Source organism: Ailuropoda melanoleuca, chromosome 16, assembly GCF_002007445.2.
Source record: "Ailuropoda melanoleuca isolate Jingjing chromosome 16, ASM200744v2, whole genome shotgun sequence".
Classification (NCBI taxonomy): domain Eukaryota; kingdom Metazoa; phylum Chordata; class Mammalia; order Carnivora; family Ursidae; genus Ailuropoda; species Ailuropoda melanoleuca.
In genome coordinates, this window is record NC_048233.1 from 78639373 (window position 1) to 78657766 (window position 18394).

Consider the following 18394-nt stretch of genomic DNA (forward strand, 5'->3'; position numbering starts at 1 on the left):
AGGAGTTTAAAACATGTGGTCAGGGGCATCTGGGTGTCTCAGTTGATTGAGAGCCCGAGTCTTGGTTTCCGCTCAGGTCGTGATCTCAGGGTCGTGAGATGGAGCCTGTGTCAGGCTCCATGCGCAGCAGGGGGTCTGCTTGAGATCCTCTCCCTCTCTCTCTGCCCCTCTCCCTACTCAAGCGCGCTCTCTCTCAAGTAATAATTTTAAAAAACAAAACCAAACTATGTAGTCAGATTTCCTGGATGGAAATTCTTCATTTTGTGGTTTATCAGTGGGGAAGGAAAGGTTTGGCACCTCAATCTAGACTCGTAGTACCTATTAGCAGTGGGGCCGACTTCAGTCACTCAGTAAACAAATCACTCAACTGTAAATATGATTCTGAGGGCCCTGCCCCCTCTGCCCCCTGGTCCCTGGGCCCTGCGGGGATTCTGGTTGGTTCTGGGCTCATTTCCTGCCCACCAGCCTGGGAGGTGACCTGTGTCTGTAAGAAGGAGCAATTAGTGAGACCAGGATTTCCATGCCCTAGAGCGCTGGAGAGCTGGCCCCTAACTGTCCCGTGGTGAACTCCTCTGGCTCTGGGGCAGAGAAAGAGACCAGGAAAACCCACCTGCGGCCAGGTGAGCTGGGAATGGGCCCACACCACACACACACATACACACACACACACACTAATGACTAACAATCTATGAAGGAAAATACGGAACAAAGGAGGGGGCTCTGGCCCTCAGTCCACGAGATGTGTCCGTCCATCACGCAGAGGCTCCAGCGCAGAGAGGGGTGAGAACAGTCAGGAGGGTCGGTCCACTCCATACTTGAGGGTGAAGTCTCTGGCCTCTCGGGTGAACAGCTCTGGGTTCTGTACCAGCAGATCGGCGAGCTCCACCCGAACCGGCTGCTCCAGGTCCGGTCTATTCACCAGCACGCTGAGGGCCTCCAAGACTGGGGAGAGAGGCCAGATCAGGACAGCAGGATGAGAGAAAAATCCTGGGAAGCAGGCGATGGCAGCCCACCCCAGATCCCCTGGCATTCCACACTCACTCTGCAGGGGACTCCCAAGGAGGTTCCATCTCTCAGGATGAGGCTGACTCTATGACCGAGCCAAGTGCCCCTCGTTCCTCACTGATGACGCCCAAAGCCCTGACTGGCTACACCAGAGCTTTCAAACTATGTTCCGTGGCTTCAGAGAAGCTTCCCATCATTGGGATCAATGAGATAAATGGGGTTTTGGGGGTCCCACTCCCTTCTCTGTTTTTCTGTTTGATATTAGGATTCCCAATAAATCAAGTTTTATTTGGGAAAAAGGGTTCTGAGCCTAAAGACTGGAAACCACTACTGCCCCATGGCTCCCAATCTTTCACAGGGGCCTCTGGGAACCCGGTGAAGGCAATGGTCCATCACTCGAGCCATGTACCCGTGTGAACATGCGCAAACATGTGCTTTGACATGTTCCACAGTCCCCGGGGACCCCTCCACCTTTCTCCCCCGGGGATCCTTGTTCCCCAGGCTAATATCTCCTGAGCTGGTGGGGGCACCTGGGTGCCTCAGCCTGGGTGAAGCCTCTGACTCTTGATTTCAGCTCAGCTCGTGATCTCAGGTCATGATTTCAGGATTACGAGATCAAGCCCCGAGTCAGGCTCCTCTCTCAGTGGGGAGTCTGCTTGAGATTCTCCCCCTCTCCCTCCCCCCACTCTCACCCCCACTCGTGCAAACATACACACACTCTCTCTCTCTCTTAAAAAAGTAATTAAATAATTAATTAACAACAACAAAAAAAGCACTCCTGAGCTGGTCCAGAAGCAGGACAGACTGCACGTAGATTGCGCTCATGGGCTCTAGAAATGCACCGTCTAATATACAAGGTAGCCACTAGCCACATGTAGATATCTACGTTGAAATGCATTAAAATTAATTGCAATGAGGAATTCAGTTCCTCCATCACATTAGCCACATTTCAGGTGCTCAGTAGCCACATGTGGGAATTGGGAATTGGACTGTGCAGCTATAGAACATTTCCATCACTGCAGAACGTCCTGCTGGGTGGTGCTGTTCTAGAGTCAGCCAAGCCCGGCTTCAAATCCCAGCTCGGCCACTTGCCAGCTGTATGACCGTAGGCAAGTGCTTTACCTGCCACGTGCCCCGGGGTCCTCATCTACTCAGTGGGCAATGAGAGCACCACACATGGGCTTGCTGGGATGGGGTGCAGTCGGTGTGCAAAGCTCCCAGCACAGTGCTCACAGTGCTTACTCGATGTGTACTGCCATTATCAGGCCAGTCCCCTCGACTGTCATTTAGGGCACTGAGCCTGGGAAGGGACAGACCTCACCAAGGTCCGCAGACAGAGCAGCAGAGCCCTTCCCTCTACAGGCCACTGCTTCTCTCTCCCATGAGCCATAGCCATGCGGTTCTGTCGCACCTGCCCCGGTAGAAAAGCCCGGCCAGGACCAGGTCAGCCAGCCCAGGACCTCAGGACGCATCCCTTCTATCCAAAGGCAGGCTCTGCTGAGACCCACAATTTTTATCTCCTCTCTTTGGGGCTTTCCTGACTCCAAACCAGTCCCATAACCCCACATCCAGGATCAGTCCCTCCTGTTAGGCGAGGCCCAGCCCCACCTTGGCAGGTCTTGGTGTGAGGCTTCCAGTTCTCACGGCTGGTGATGGGCAGGCAAACCCGTCCGTTGTGGCCCACGTTGGGGTGGTAGATCCTGGTGGTGAATGTCACCGTAGGGGGCTTGAATGGATAGTCCTCGGGGAAGTTGATGCGCAGGTGGAAGGCCTTGAGGTTGTAGGGTGGTTTCTCCTGTGCAAGAGAAGGGGTCAAGCTCTGCTCCAAGACACGTCTGCTCTGAAAAGACTGGTTTCCTCCTAGGGCCCTGGTCTGGCCCCCCCCTCCCCACCTCACCGCGGGCCCCCACGCACCGTCTGCTGCACTCCCAGGTAGGACCGTGAATGGACACAGGCAGCACCGGCACTCACTTGGTGACCGAGCCACAGATTCGTGGAAGAGTCACAGAACAACACTGGCCTGGGAGGCCCCAAAGTTGGATCCTGTCTCCCGCCGTGCCGCTGACTATGGGCCAGCCGCCTCTCACCCTGGGCCTGTTTCCTCATTGAAGACTGGGTCCAGTTTGATTAGATGAGCTCTAGGGACTATCTCCGCTTTTTTTTTGTTTTTTTGAAAATTAACTTTTTTCCAGTTTTATTGAAAAATAATTGATAGACATCACTGTATAAGTTTAAGGTGTACAGCTTAATGGCTTAATTTACCTACATGGTAAAATGATGAGCACAGTGGGTTCAGCTAACATCCCTCTTCTCATAGAGATACAATAAAAAGAAAAGAAAAAGAAGGGGGGGCTGGGTGTCTCAATTGGTGAAGCGTCTGACTCTTGGTTTCAGCTCAGGTCATGATCTCGGTGCCCTGGGATTGAGCCCCTCGTCAGGCTCCCAGCTCTGCATGGAGTCTGCTTGTCCCTCTCCCTCCCCCCGACTTCCCTCTCAAATGAATAAATAAAATCTTTAAAAAGATAAAAAGGGTTAGATTGGTAAATATTGTGTACTTTACCATGATTAAAAAAAAACTTTTAAAAAAGAAAGAATTCAGGGGCTGGAATGACAGGTTGCCAGGAACCAGTAGGAGGTCCTCCAGACTTCCAGCAACCTGAAGACTTTCCTGGGCACCTACCCCGTGCCACCTTGTGTTAAGGGCTTGACACACATCAGTCCATGCAGCACAGGGTAGGGTGACATGAACTTTGGAGCCCCCCGCCCCTCAGTAAATCTTGGCTTTGCCATTCTCTAGCTGTGTGACCTTATGCAAGTAATTTAACCTCTCTGTGCTTCCATATGAGAATGATAATAGACTTCTTCCCAGAGGTTTTGTGAGGACTAATTTATGTTAAGGGCTTAGAGCAGGGCCTAACACACAGAAAGTACTATCTTTGTGTCAGCTAATAACAGTAAAGGTTATGAAAACTCACCACTATTAGCCTCTGTATTATGGTGAGGAAACTCAAGTTCAATGTCTGTAACTCGCCCAGGGTCACAATGGAGCACTGGATGGGAACCCAGTGCCGGTGACTCCGTCTCCACACATGAGCTCTAGTCTATGCTCCTAGAAGAGGGGAGCCCTGGAACTCAGGTGACCCCAGCACAGAGCCCAGGGGCTTCTGGCTGGTTCCAAAGCTCCAGATCCTTTCAGAAACTTCGTTACTGAGACAGGACAAAGACAGCCAGAATGACATATGGATGTAAGCCCAGGGTCAAGGCTGTACGAGAGATCCCCTTGGTTAGCAGAGGACAAAATGGGAGCCAGGGCAGTCCTGGGTGTGTCTGAGATAGAGGAGATGACCACAGAGAAGGAAAATGTCTCAGTGTTCCCATTTTTGATAAGAGGAGCTTGGGGCCTGTAAAGTAGAGACAGGGCCAAGGGTGAGGCCTCAGGAAAGGATGGGAGAATGTCCGTGTGTCCTGTCTGCAGGGGTGCAGGCCGGGCTTCCTGGGTGCTAACAGAGGAAGGAGACCACGGAGCCTTGGAGCAGGGCCCTGGGAACCCGTCCCAGCTCTGCCTCGAGCCTGTGGCGTGGCTTGGAGCTCCTCCGGGAATCCGTTTCCCATCTGTAACATGAAGAAGTTGGACCTGACAGCTTCATACTGTACCCTGGGTTAGCTGAGAAAGTCCTATCTCCCTGGGGTTTGGGTTTAGAAAAAGCACTCGGTAGGGGCGCCTGGGTAGCGCAGTCGTTAAGCGTCTGCCTTCAGCTCAGGGCGTGATCCCGGCGTTCCGGGATCGAGCCCCTCATCAGGCTCCTCCGCTGGGAGCCTGCTTCTTCCTCTCCCACTCCCCTGCTGTGTTCCCTCTCTCACTGGCTGTCTCTCTGTCACATGAATAAATAAAATCTGTAAAAAAAAAAAAAATAGAAAAAGCACTTGGCTATTCTTCCAGCTTGGCCACCTTATCCTGTGCGACCTTCTCCGTGACAAGTCACTCAACCCCCTTGGCTTCCCTTTCCTCAACTGTGAAAAGATGTCAGTCTTCCCCGGTGGGGTGGTTGAGAGGATTTCAGTAGGACAGCTCGTGCGACGTCCTGGAAACAGTGCTCGGGCCACGGGGTTTCTCAGCGAATGGTAACTCTTACTATGAGCTTGCAGAGGCTCCCCCAGCTGTCAGCTTTTTGACAAGGTGACAAGTGGGGCCACCTTGGTGAGCGTGTATATCGAAACTGAGCTTTTGAGGGGCAATCTGCCGGCTCGTCCCACAGACCTTTCTGGGTTCTCCTTCCCCTGCCCGCCAACCATGCCACCTTTATGGCTCCACCAGGCACCGCTGGGCCCCCTTAGCTGGCTTTTCTGCATCAACCCTTGGGCCCCCAATCCCAGACTCTTCCCACCTAGCACGCTTGCTCAGGACCCCTGTATGGCTGGAAGGTCTCTGGTTAGTTCCTGGGGGCACAACTACTGTGCTATTGCGATTTATAAGAAAAAGATACTTGGTCATTCAGATATATTTCTCATATATAACTGGTCTTTGTCCACAGTGCCTGGCTCCCAGCTCTCAAAACCCTTGGAATTTCCCAAGTCTTGAGAGTGACCCAAATGTCTTTTGTTATGTTAATGAAGTGGCTTCTGGAGGCTCCTAAGGACAGGGGTGGGGGTGCTGTAGGCAGGGGAGCCAACCCTGGGATTAAAGGGTTGGAGGGGAGGGGCGCCTGGGTGGCACAGCGGTCTGCCTTCGGCTCAGGGCGTGATCCCGGTGTTATGGGATCGAGCCCCACATCAGGCTCTTCCGCTATGAGCCTGCTTCTTCCTCTCCCACTCCCCCTGCTTGTGTTCCCTCTCTAGCTGGCTGTCTCTATCTCTGTCGAATAAATAAATAAATAAATAAAATCTTTAAAAAAAAAAAAAAGGGTTGGAGGGGAGAAGGGCTCCAGTTTAATCGCCAATGGCCGATGATTTAATCGATTGTGTTTATGTAATAAAGTCTCCATAAAAACCCAAAAGGGCGGGGTTCAGAGAACTTCTGGGCTGGAGAACACGTGGAGGTGTGGGGAGGGTGGCGTGCCCAGAGAGGGTGGGAAGCCCTGTGCCCTTCCCCCATGTCTTGCCCTGGGCCTCTTTTCCCTCTGGCTGTTCTGCTTTATAACCTTTCATCATAAACTGGTCATCTAGGAAGGAAAATGTTTCTGCGTTCCGTGAGCCACTCTAGCAAAGTAACTGAGCCCGAAGAAGGGGTCATGGGAACCTCTGATTTCTAACCATTTGGTCAGAAGCAGCCTGGACTCGAGACTGACCTCTGAGGGGAGGCGGGACGTGTGTGCCGGGGAAATAGTCTTGTGGGACCAGGCCCTTAATCTGTGGGATCTGACACTATCTCCAGGTAGATGGTGTCAGAAGTGAGTTATAGAGTAGGACACTCTGCTGGTGTCCTGAGAATTGCTTGGTGGTGGGGCAGGGGACACCCCTCCACACAGTGGAATTGTACTCAGACCAGAAGACCAGCCACCTTGGTCTTGACAATCATTAGAGTCCTCTGATTTCACAGTATCCTCTGAAGTGTGACCTTCCCCAGGTGTCCCTGTCATCCACCTTCTTCCTTCTGACTTATTCCCCCAGCTTCACGCTCATCCCTCAGAGCTAGCCTCCTTGGGGATCTAATCTGTCCCTGGAGTACCTTCTCGAACCTTCGTCCTCTGGCACCTGAGGCCCAGAGCAGGTGTCCTCGCTTCAAGCTAGGTGAATGGATTGCTTGAACCCAGCAGCCCACAGGACGTGACAGATGTCCACCTTCGGCTCAGGTCATGATCCCAGAGTCCTGGGATCGAGTCACACATTGGGCTCCTTGCTCAGCAGGGAGCCTGCTTCTCCCTCTGCCTGTGGCTCCCTCTGCTTGTGCTCTCTCTCTCTCTCTGACAAATAAATAAATAAAATCTTAAAAAAAAAAAAAAGAAGTCCAAATCCTAAATAATCAAAATGAATTGTTCTCTTTATATTCCAAAGAACTACTATAAAGTTTTACTGTTTTAATATTTATGTCCATGTAACTAAAGGCGTGTAGATGACTTCCCATAGAAAATATCGTCAGTCTATTAATGATAAAATAGAAATCTTGCACTCAGACAGGTCTTCTAGAATACTGTTTTCGGGGGGAGATCCCAGCCTATTCCGCCCCCCCCCCCCCCCCCCGTCGAAGGCCCTGGTTCCCGGGACACTCACAGGCAGAAGGAGCACATGCCACACCAGGACGTCCGCGTCGTCGCTGAACAGGTCCCGTAGGTACGGCGGAAGCTTTGCCTGAAGATCTTCCAGCTCCTGGGGGGAGGGGGGTCACAGCAGTGGGCAGGCGGCTGGGCTCCCCTCCTGCAGCCGCCCGTTCACGGATCCCAGCAGCAAGCTGTCCCAAGTCCCAAAAAGGACACCCTCGGGGACAGAAGCTGGCAAAGTCAGAGCCCTCATTTACTGAGCACTTAGAATGTACCAGGCACAGGGGCGCCCGGGGGGCTCAGTCGGGTACGTGTCTGACTCTTGATTTCGGCTCAGGTCATGATCTCAGGGTCCTGAGATTGAGCCCCCCTCCAGGGGGATCGGGCTTCCCGCTCAGCAGGGGGTCTGCTTCTGGCCCTCTGGCCCTCCCCCTGCTTGCACACACTCTCTCTCACTCTCAAAAAAATAAATAAATCTTTTTTTTTTTTAAAGATTTTATTTATTTATTTGACAGAGCACAAGAGAGCACAAGTAGGGGGAGCAGCAGAGGGAGAGGGAGAAGCAGGCTCCGCAATGAGAAGGGAGCCTGACACGGGGCCCAGGACCCTGGGATCATGACCTGAGCTGAAGGCAGATGCTTAACCGACTGAGCCACCCAGGCACCCCACTAAATAAATTTTTTAAAAAAGGAAAAAAAAAAAAAAAAAGAATGTGTCCAGCACAGTGCTGAGTGTTTTAAGTGACTTATGTGCCTTAAGCCTCACCAAGCTCTGTAGGTACCAGGTCGGGGGCAGAGGAGGGGAGATAAAGATCCGTCTTTCCAGACATTAGTACCACTTGGGAGTAAACTCTCTTTGGAGCCTTTCCTCCTAAAACCAAGATACTACACACTGTACCTCTGTCCTCTTGCTCTCTTCCTGGAGCGACACAAGGTCCTGATTCTCTCCCCCCCTCCCTTCCTCCCATGGCAGCCACTGCATGACGACAGGCCCTTCCAGTGCTCATGGCAGCACGGACAGCAGAGACAAACTCCTCCAGGCTGGGGCTGGAGAAGGGAGATGGTTCAGGGAGGCCGTAGCAGAAGAGAACTCTACACACCAAGCAGAGAGACAAGGGGACAAGGAGGGACTCACATGCCCACCTCCGCCCCAAGATGTAGCACAGGCACCAGGACATCACGGCATTCTCCCTCCAGCCCATCACAGAGCATCCGCTTGAGTGAGAAGGACCCAGCCCTCAAGACCCTCCCTGGAGAAACGGCAGAATCATGAATGTGACTATGCAAAGAAGGTATGCGGATGGATACACACTGGGGAAGAGCGGGGCAAGGGAGCACTGAGCCAGGCCATGCAGAGTAAACAGGGGTCTGCCATGCAGAGGAGGGGCGAGGCACCAAGCAAGGCAGAGGGCCCAATAAGAGCAAACACGTACAGTGTGCCCCACGCAAGCTTACTAGTTATTGATGGAAAAGGGTTCCGTGATCAAGCACATTGGAAAACAAAGGTAAAGCGGATCGTGAATCTCCAAGATGTGAGCCCACAGCATGCAGTGCTTCTCAAACACATCTGACCAAGGAACCCCTTTCCCCTTTTGGGGTCCCATCCTGTAGGACAACAGACCTTTTCTTTGGAAATAACAAGTAAAAAGACATTCTTTGGAAAACCAAACAACAATAACAAGTAAAAAGACAAGTAAAAAGGCCATTTTCCTTTGGAACACCAAATGGGTATAAACCATTGGTTTACAACTAGGGGCAATTTGACCCCACCCCACAGTGGACCTTGGGGTGGGGTCAAATGCCTAGAACCATTTCGGGTTGTCACAAATTGGGGGAGTGCTATCACCTTCTAGTAGGCAGAGGCCAGGGATGCTGACAGACATCCTACAAAGAATTATCCAGCCCCAGATGTCAACAATGACAAGGTTGAGAAATCGTGGTATAAAAAAAGGCAGACAGAAAGCTCAACCCCAGTCCACAGTATGGGAGGGGCTCTTCAGACTGTGGACCATGAGAACTTTCTCTGCAACCCCAACATAGAAACACAACCCTGGCGCCATCGCCTATCTCTCAGCCCATATTCTGTCTCTGTTCATACCCACAAACTGTTTCTCGTGCCTTCTGCCCAGGGGCTGTGACCCCTCAATTATTTTTCACTCCAAAAGTAGGAGCATCTTTTCCCATGAGTCCTAGCTGCAGTATTATCTATGACTCTTCGGCAGGAACGGAGCCCTGAGTCAAACAGCTCTGGAGTGGACATTTTCCTGACTTCACTATAACCGGGATCGCTTGGGCTTTTCTGTTTTAAAAGAGTTCCTCCAGAAGATTCTGTAAGGGGGTGGGGGAATGGGATAGACTGGTGATGGGTAGTAAGGAGGGCACGTATTGCATGGTGCACTGGGTGTTATACGCAACTAATGAATCATCGAACTTTACATCAGAAACCAGGGATGTACTGTATGGTGACTAACATGATATAATAAAAAAAAATTTTTTTAAAGAAAAAAAAGAAGATTCTGTAAGCCTGAGGATACTGAAACCCAAGCTAGGACACAAGGCTCTTTCCTAAGACCAGCTAGGAAATCACCTGACTCAGAGGAAAAGAAAATGAAAGTAAAGAGGCCACTGGACAAGCCTGCGTGTTGGAGCCCCACCAACCTGGGCTCCAATTCCAGCCCCATCACACCCTACTGGGTGACCCTGGACAACCAACTTATTCTCTCTGAGCCTCAACGTCCTCATCTTTAAAATGGGGGTATAAGATTTATCTCACAGAGTTGCTGTGGGAATTTCATGAACTACTGTAAGTGCCTGGCACTTCGTGGTGCCAGTGTGATAAATACTGGCTCCTAGCTCTTCCCTACTTGGCTAGAAGGACCTTCTGCCCCATTTTGTTGCTAAGCTCTAGATTTCAGTCCTTCTGGGCTGAGCCAGCCCTATGCCCCAATCTGAGACCCTCTATCTCTCAAACGTGGAGAGGAGCCGGCAGCCCTCCTCACCCCCTGAAGCCTGTCCCCGCTTTACACACTGGAGGGGCACTTTCAAGAGAGTCAAAGTCTGGGACATGTCAGACCCATTTCATCATGACTGCTCTTCCTTTCCCACCTATGCCCAAGTCCCGGCTCCACAGCAGTCCTTCAAACACCCTGGGTTTTCCCACCTCTTGGGGAATTTGCGCCCCTCCCATCCTCCCAGACCTCATTTCAAATTGTGTTCCTCATTGGAGGGGCACCTGTATGACTCAGTCGGTTAAACATGGACTCTTGATTTCCCCTTGCTAGGGTCATGATCTCAGGGTTGTAGGATCAAGCCCCCAGCTCAGGCTTCGTGTTAAGCATGAAGTCTGCTTGGGATTCCCTCTCTCAAATAAAAATAAGTAAATCTTCAAATTGTGTCCCTGATTGGAAAGAAAGCTCAAGGGGGGGCAGATTTTTGCTCATCTCTGCCTCCCTACTTCTTAGAACAGGAGCCAGCACATAACAGGCTTTCAACAACATTTGTAAAGGAATGAATGCATGCCACCTACTCCAGGACGCCTTCCAGCTCCGCCTTGACATCTTTTCCGTCTGAGAACACCCAGGGAACTTTGTTCCTGACTCCTACTCAACACCCCATACTTCTCAGGACTCTAGAAATGTAGGTACCCAATTTCGGGGCGGGGCATGAGCTACTCCATGGCAAAGACCTTGTTCTCAGTATCTCTGTTCCTAACACACACACACACACACCCCGCACCGCGCCCCAGCGGAGCGCCTGGATCCTAGAACCTTTCCAGCACCTCCTAGAAACGCAAGCAATTGTTATCACAAGTTTCTGGCAGGAGAAAAGAAACCGAAACCAGTTGGGCCCAAGCAGAGCTGGCTCATCCCCATGCCCAGCACAGCCCAGGGAGGCAGCGACAGCCCCGCTCGAAAGCCCCCTCCCCACGGCTTCCTTCAACTCCCGCTGCTGCCCCTATCGCAGACCCACTCGTCCTCCGGACGGGGCGGCGGTGACAGCGACAAATAACCGCGCTCCGAGAGCCGGGGGAGGGATGCAGGGGGCAGGACAAGGGAGGCAAGGGGAGCCATAAGAAAGGGGTCGCCCGACCGCCGTTACCTTCGCCACCCGCTTCATGGCTGTCATCTCGGGACCGAGCTCGGGGGCTTCTGTGCGCTCCAGCAAGACTGCAGTCTGGCGCGCCCCCTCGGAGCGCCCCGCCCCCCTATGGCACCGCCCACATGGTACCGCCTCCCAAAAAAGCCCCGCCCACGCTGCTCCGAGGACTCGGGTTCCCGCGGTCCCGCGCGAGGAGCTGGGATCCGGGGACCCGCTCGCGCGCGGCGCTGCCTGGCCCCCCGCGCCCGCTGGGGGCGCCGTGCACCAGGCGGAGAGCGCTCGGGGCGCGCCGCGAGTCCGCACATCCGGGTTCTAGTTGCAGCTCTGGCGCCGGCGGCCGCGCGGGACCGTTCAGCCCCACGGGCGCCTCCGTGCCACCTGCAGGACACACTCTCCGGGAGTCCGCACAGGCTGCTCGCTGTGCCAGCGCAGCCCCCGCGCAGGTCGCCCGCGGCCTCTGCCCTCAGACCGCCGCCCTGAGCTGCTGGAGCGCCTTCCTGGGGCCCTGCTGGACGAACCACTAACCCGCCCTGGGCCCAGTGCCCCGTCTCTAAAAATGGATGGGGGATGGCGTGGACGACACCCCCTCCAGGGGCCGCTCCCCTGGCAGCTCGGGTCCTTTGTGGTGTCCGGCAGCATTCGCTGGTGGAACCGCAGGGACGCTCCTCCCAGGTGGCGGCTTCTGTGCAGAGCACCGCAAGGGGGCGTTGTTGGACCCATTCCTCTCGCTTAGGGGTTCCGTCCACAACTCATTTGGTCCTTGACTAGGTTTAATGTTTAAAATTTAGTGTTGAACCACTATGTGCTAATTTGGGAAACATTTGGGTGGCGGGAGCCCCAAGATGGACTTCAGGAGCCTCTCTTCGGGGGAGGCTGCTCGGCCTCCCTTATTTTACCACCGGCCCATCACAACAAAATGGGTCTACCATGTGCGCCCCCAACACACATCTTGGGGTCCCCAACCCTCTGTGCAAGGGCAGAGACCTTTCCCCTAGCCGGACACTGAAACCACCATGGGAGAGCAGCCCCCGAGCATGGAGCAGCGTCTGGGAAAGAATCTCCTAGTAACACTGGACTCCTTGGGAGGACTGAACACACCTTCCTCACGCCGACCAACCCCTGTCCAAAGTCCAAATGAGGAAGAAAATCGGCATAGTTTGAGCACATATTTTGAGTTCTCAGCTCTGTACCCCACGTAGTTTTTATGTAAGTGTATTAGAGCCAAGTAACTGCTCAGATGTGGGATGCATTTGCAGAATGATTAATGCTGTTTAATTCAATTCAATAAACTGAGCATCTTCTGTATGTTAGAAGTGACTAGGAAACTGAAAGGTGAGGGAAGAAAGGTGTTTGAACCCACCTCTGATCATTCATCTTCGTTAATAAGCACTTACTACTGAGCGCCAGGCCCTGCCTTTGGGGAACACCCTGATGAGAGTGAGGTCCCTGGGGCGCCTAGCTGGCTCAGTCCATGAAGCATGTGACTCTTGATCTTGGGGCTGTGAGTTCAAGCCCCATGTTGGGTATAGAGTACTTAAAAGTAAATCTTAAGTAAGTAAGTAAATAAATAAATAAAGTGGGGTCCCCTGTCCTTGAGGAGCTCTCAGGCTATTTAGACAGAGGGAAAGAATGCAGTTGCTGTAGTGCTTGATACACTTTGTAGAACGGAGGAATACATGCCAGTGACTAGATCGGAGAGAAGGAAAATGGGTTCTCCTATTGGGAAAGATAGTATTCCCATTGCTCTCAGGGAACAAACTCCAACATCTCCGTTCCTCCAACCCAGTACATACGCTCCTGGGCAGGCACCAGTCATCATTTTAATATTTGTTAGTATTATTTTTACTACTATTAACATTGTTTTTTTAATTTACTGTGCTTTTCTTGGTAACGTCCCATAACAGACTCCCCATCCCCATCTTTTCTCTTTAGCTGAAGATGGATTTAAGGTGGTGGCTTTGGCCATTTGGGGGAGTTACTTAGTTTTCCTGGGTCTCTCCCTCGTATAAGGGAATTATACAGGTTATTAAACTTTTGTTTGATTTTCTCCTGTTAATCTGTCTCATGTCATTTTGATTCTTAGACCAGGGTGGAATAAAATTTTTCCTCCCGGATACTATATTCCTATCTGCAAACTCTTCTTTCTTCCCCAGCGTCAGGGTTTTTCTTGCTTTGTGATGGCCGTGGCCTTTGCCAACCCAGACGTGTGCATACACGGTGCCTGGTCTCTGCTCAGGACCCTTCTAGGGGCTTCAGGATGACAGCTCCGTCACTGGCAAGGGGTCTCAGAGATCATCTGAAAAGGAGCTGGGAAAAAATACTTTTCACACACCACAGACAGTATGGTACCAAGTCCGTGTGTTTAAAGACCACAGGCTATACATTTACGTTTGCTGGTTAGAGAGTAATGAGAAAGGATACTTAAGAACCTAATAGAGTAGTTATCAGTTTGGGAGGGGGAAAATGTGTCTACATTCAGCACACCCTTTCCAAACTGTCTGCCTTTTGTTATCTTTGAGTTATTATACAACTCTGTAAATTGTAGTCACTGATAGCTTGCAAAATATTCTTAGAGACATGCAAATTCTCTGTTCAGTAGAGGTTTAATAGACTTCCTTTCCCCCACCCCATTGGAAAACCAGTTTTGCCTTTATTTACATCTTCCTTTCAACACTCTTGATCTATATATGTGTCTGTCTTCAGATTCAGTGATTCTAACATCTGCCTGGTTCTTTCACTGATTAATGAGTAGAATGAAATCTTTAATATGCGCCCATTTTATACCTCTATGAGTCATGATTTTGCCTTTTTCTAGAAACTGCCTTTAAACAGTTATGGACTAACCCAGAAGGATGCTTAAGAACCTGATGAGTGGGGGTACCTGGGTGTCTCAGTTGGTTGGGCGAGTGACTACTGCTCAGGTCAGGATCACGGAGTCCTGGGATCGAGCCCCATGTCAGGCTCCCTGCTCAGTGGGGAGTCAGCTTCTTCCTCTCCCTCTGCCCCCACTGCCCACTTGTGCTCTCTCTCTCTCCTTCTCTCAAATAATAAATAAAATCATAAAAAGAAAAAGAAAGAAAGAAGAAAGAAGAAAGAAAGAAAGAAAGAAAGAAAGAAAGAAAAAGAAAGAAAGAAAGAAACTAATGAGTCGTTCATCAGTTTGGTGAGGGAAATGGTATGTTGGGATGGGGTGGGAAGGAGACTTACTTTCCACTCTTTGGTATTTTAAAAATTTTATCCTATGTAAATAGCTATCTAATCAAAACTATAAACAAATACAATGTGGTTTTTAAGTTTTTCTCTTTTTTTAGAGAGAAAGAGAGAGAGAGAACCCACACTCGTGCAAGTGGGAGGAGGGGCAGAAGGAGAGGGAGATAGAATCTCAAGCAGATTCTCCCTGAACACAGAGTCTGAATCGGGGCTTGATCCCACGGCCCCAAGATCATGACCAGAGCCAAAACCAAGAGTTGGATGCCCAACCGACTGAGCCACCCAGATGCCCCTACAATGTGTTTGCTTTTTTTTAAAGAAAATTAATGGAAAAGAGGGAAACCAAAATAGGAAGTGTAACCTAGGGATTAAGAACATGGGATTCAGAGCCAATCAGCCCTGGATTTAAAGCTCTGACATTTTCTAAGTGATTCTGGGCAAGTTACTTAACCTCTCTAAGCTTTAGTTTATCTATAAAATGGAGATAATAGTGCCGTGTTCCCAATGTCGTAGTAAGGATTATGTGAGATTTGAATATGAAAATTTCTAGCCCAGGGCCTGAAATACAGGAAGCACTCATACCAAACCCAGACCACAGGACTATGATAACCAACATAATCATCTTCCTTACCATCATCATCATCAAACCCAGTGTCTCCCCGGTACAGGATGAACTCGCGGAAGGGGTGTCAAGCAATTTAGGGCCTACAGATAACAAAAAATCACAGACTGAGAAAGGTTTTCCTTTTTCAATTCCTTTTGATCCTTCTAGATTTCTCAAGGACAAAGTATCAATTTGGTCCTAGTAGGTCTTTACTAGCTAAATACCTAACACATCTCCTTTTTTATTTTTATTTTTTTTTAAGATTTTATTTATTCATTTGACAGATAGATAGAGAGACAGCCAGCGAGAGAGGAAACACAAGCAGGGGGAGTGGGGGAGGAAGAAACAGGCTTCCAGCAGAGGAGCCAGATGTGAGGCTCTATCCCAGAACGCCTGGATCACGCCCTGAGCTGAAGGCAGACACTTAACGACTGCGCCACCCAGGCGCCCCCACATCTCCTTTTTTACAAGGACTAAGGAAGCAGAAAAAAGAGATACAGAAATTTCAGCAGTCAGGGGTGCCTGAATGGCTCAATTGGTTAGGCAACCGACTCTTGGTTTCAGTTCAGGTCATGACCTTGGGATCATGAGACCCAGCCCCTCATCAGCTCCCTGCTGAACGGGGAGTCTCCTTGAGATTCTCTCTCACCCTCTGCCCCCCCACCCCCCACCCCCGCTCATGCTCTCTCTCTTTCTCTCTCTGAAAAAAAGCAAAAGAAATTTTGGTGGGCAGAATCTGCTAGAAGTTAGTAACATCATTCTGTTTTCATTGTGTTTCGTTTAAAGGTACAGTCATTCCAGGGCTGCATTCTGACTTTAATGGGTCTTAGACACTTTAGCCTTGGTTGGCCCCTTCCTTCCTAGAAAGAAAGAAAGAAAGAAAGAAAGAAAGAAAGAAAGAAAGAAAGAAAGAAAGAAAGAGGGGCTCCTAGATGGCTCAGTTGGCTGGGCTTCTGCCTTAGGCTCAGCTCATAATCTCAGGGTCCTGGGATTGAGTCCCAGGTTATGCTCCCTGCTCAGCGGGGAGCCTGCTTCTCCCTCTGCTCCCCACTCATGCTCTCTGTCACTATCTCTGTCTCTTTCTCTCAAATAAATAAAATCTTTAAAAAAAAAAAAAAAGGAAGGAAGGAAGAAAAGAATAATTAAAAATTATATTTTATGACTGGATTGGTAAAAAAATAAGAATATAATCTAGCCTGGATTCATTATATTTCTTTTTTCTTCTGATTTTAAAAGAAATTTACATTAGGGGCGCCTGGGTGGCACAGTGGTTAAGCGTCTGCCTTCGGCTCAGGGCGTGATCCCGGCGTTCTGGGATCGAGCCCCACATCAGGCTCCTCTGCTGCGAGCCTGCTTCTTCCTCTCCCACTCCTCCTGCTTGTGTTCCCTCTCTCGCTGGCTGTCTCTATCTCTGTCAAATAAATAAATAAATAAAATCTTTAAAAAAAATAAATAAAAGAAATTTACATTAAAACATTTTCTAGGCCCCTAAAAGTGTCCTGTGCTCAAGGCTCTGTGCCTGGTTGGCCCTGATTCATTCTATTTATGGTGAGTGCTACCGATTTTCCAATTACAAAGGAAAAGTCAAGTGTCCTTTTTAAATAAGTGTATTCAAGTAAACAAAATGAGTCTTAAACAATATTGCATTAGTCAGTGCAGGACACCATAACAAGATACCATAGCCTGGGTGGTTTAAACAATAGGGACGGATTTTCTCTGTTCTAGAGGCTGGAAGTGTGAGATCAGGAAGGCGCAGGCGGAGTTCCGGTGAGAGGCCTCTCCTGGCTCGCAGACACGCTTCTCTCATCCTCCTGTGGAGGGGATGTTCGTGTGTCTCTCCTCCTCTTCTCATAAGGCTTCTGTCCTATTAGATTCAGGCCCCACCCTTAGGACCTCATTCACTTTGACTATTTCCGGAAGACTCCATCTGTAGACACAGTCACATTCAGGGTAAGGGCTTTGACAGAGGAGCTGGGTGGGGGGATACAGATAGGCTTACAGCTAGTATGAAAGCCCATAGGTGTGTAAGACTGTGACAGAAATAAAAGCTCTTCATTTTATAGATGAAACTTCCTGGAGCCAGGACTGGAATTCCTCAACCTTCTGGGCCCTTCAAGACATTCCGTGATGGAGCACCTGGGTTCCTCCAGCACACTCCTGAGATTGGGATGACCCATCCCCACGGGCGGGCATAGGCCTTCTCCAGGGGGACTTACCCCACAGCCCACTCTAGCCAAGCCCTAAGCTCTGTGAGGAAACTATTTCTAATGGGGGGGGGGGCTTGTTTCCATCAGAAGCTGCTTTAAAAAACATTCCGAGGGGCGCTTGGGTGGCGCAGTCATTAAGCGTCTGCCTTTGGCTGAGGGCATGATCCCGGCGTTATGGGATCGAGCCCCACATCAGGCTCGTCCGCTGTGAGCCTGCTTCTTCCTCTCCCACTCCCCCTGCTTGTGTTCCCTCTCTCGCTGGCTGTCTCTCTCTGTCAAATAAATAAAATCTTAAAAAAAAAAAACCACATTCCGAAAGGCCAACAAAGGACCAAGTCCCTTTAAATCCAAGCGGCAGCACCTTGTTAAAGAAAAATAATAAGGAATTGAGGGAGCTTTGAAGAAGAGTAAATTAGCATTCTGACTAGGGGGCCTCTGCCAAGGCCTGAGGACCGGCTCCTGTCACCCAGGTAACCAGGTCCTGATCAGAGGCCACCTCCCGAGGTGACGGAAGCCCCCCCCCCCCNGCCCCTCCCCCCCAGGGTTTTTTCTCTCACTTCCATTTTAGCCTCCCTGGAGAAGAGGCTGCAGAGAAAGGCCCGAGGCCACACAGGAGAGCCCAGCCACCAGCGGTCCGCTTTCAGGGTCAGCTCTCCAGGTGGCAGATGAGAATGGTGGTGGGAGATGAAAGTGGAGCTTCTGAAAATGCGGACAGGGGTAGAGTTCTGTGAGCTGGGAGCTTTTGCCACTTGTCTGAGCTGCTCCGAGGCCCAAAGGGTGGGCCAGAAACGTCCCAGAGAGCGTCTGACTGGATGAAAAGACCATGCTCTCTCTCTTCCTCTCTCTCTGTCTCTCTCTCAAAATAAATAAATAAATCCTTAAATGAAAAGACTGGGCAGGGTTTGAATCCCAAATGAATCCTAAACAGGTAAACCCAGTGATGAAATTAAGCGATGATAGACTCCAGTGGGTTTGGGGAGGAAGCATCAATGCAGCCCTATTTGAAATGTTTTACTTTTTAAAAGAGATTTTCTTTTTTTAAGATTTTATTTTTAAGTCATCTCTACCCCCAACGTG

At 50.4% G+C, this 18394-nt stretch overlaps 1 protein-coding gene across 1 annotated transcript; it reads right to left on the reverse strand.

Annotated features, from left to right (window-relative positions):
- Window positions 1-232: 232 nt before the first annotated feature.
- On the reverse strand, window positions 233-11450 carry UBE2L6 (ubiquitin conjugating enzyme E2 L6). Its single transcript, XM_002922707.4, has 4 exons — window positions 11297-11450; window positions 7213-7308; window positions 2614-2800; window positions 233-942 (listed from the first exon to the last, which is right to left on the reverse strand). Exons 1-4 carry the CDS (start codon window positions 11321-11323, stop codon window positions 791-793), a joined length of 462 nt encoding a protein of 153 aa, XP_002922753.1. The 5' UTR covers window positions 11324-11450; the 3' UTR covers window positions 233-790.
- Window positions 11451-18394: the final 6944 nt, after the last annotated feature.

What these genes read in the sequence shown, in the direction of transcription:
- UBE2L6 (XM_002922707.4), bottom strand. Translation starts at nt 11,323, where the DNA reads ATGACAGCCATGAAGCGGGTGGCGAAG. An exon ending in CCATGAAGCGGGTGGCGAAG is followed by an intron (nt 7,309 to 11,296) that starts GTAACGGCGGTC and finishes CCCTCCCCCCAG; the next exon opens with GAGCTGGAAGATCTTCAGGC. An exon ending in GGCATGTGCTCCTTCTGCCT is followed by an intron (nt 2,801 to 7,212) that starts GTGAGTGTCCCG and finishes TCTCTTGCACAG; the next exon opens with GAGAAACCACCCTACAACCT.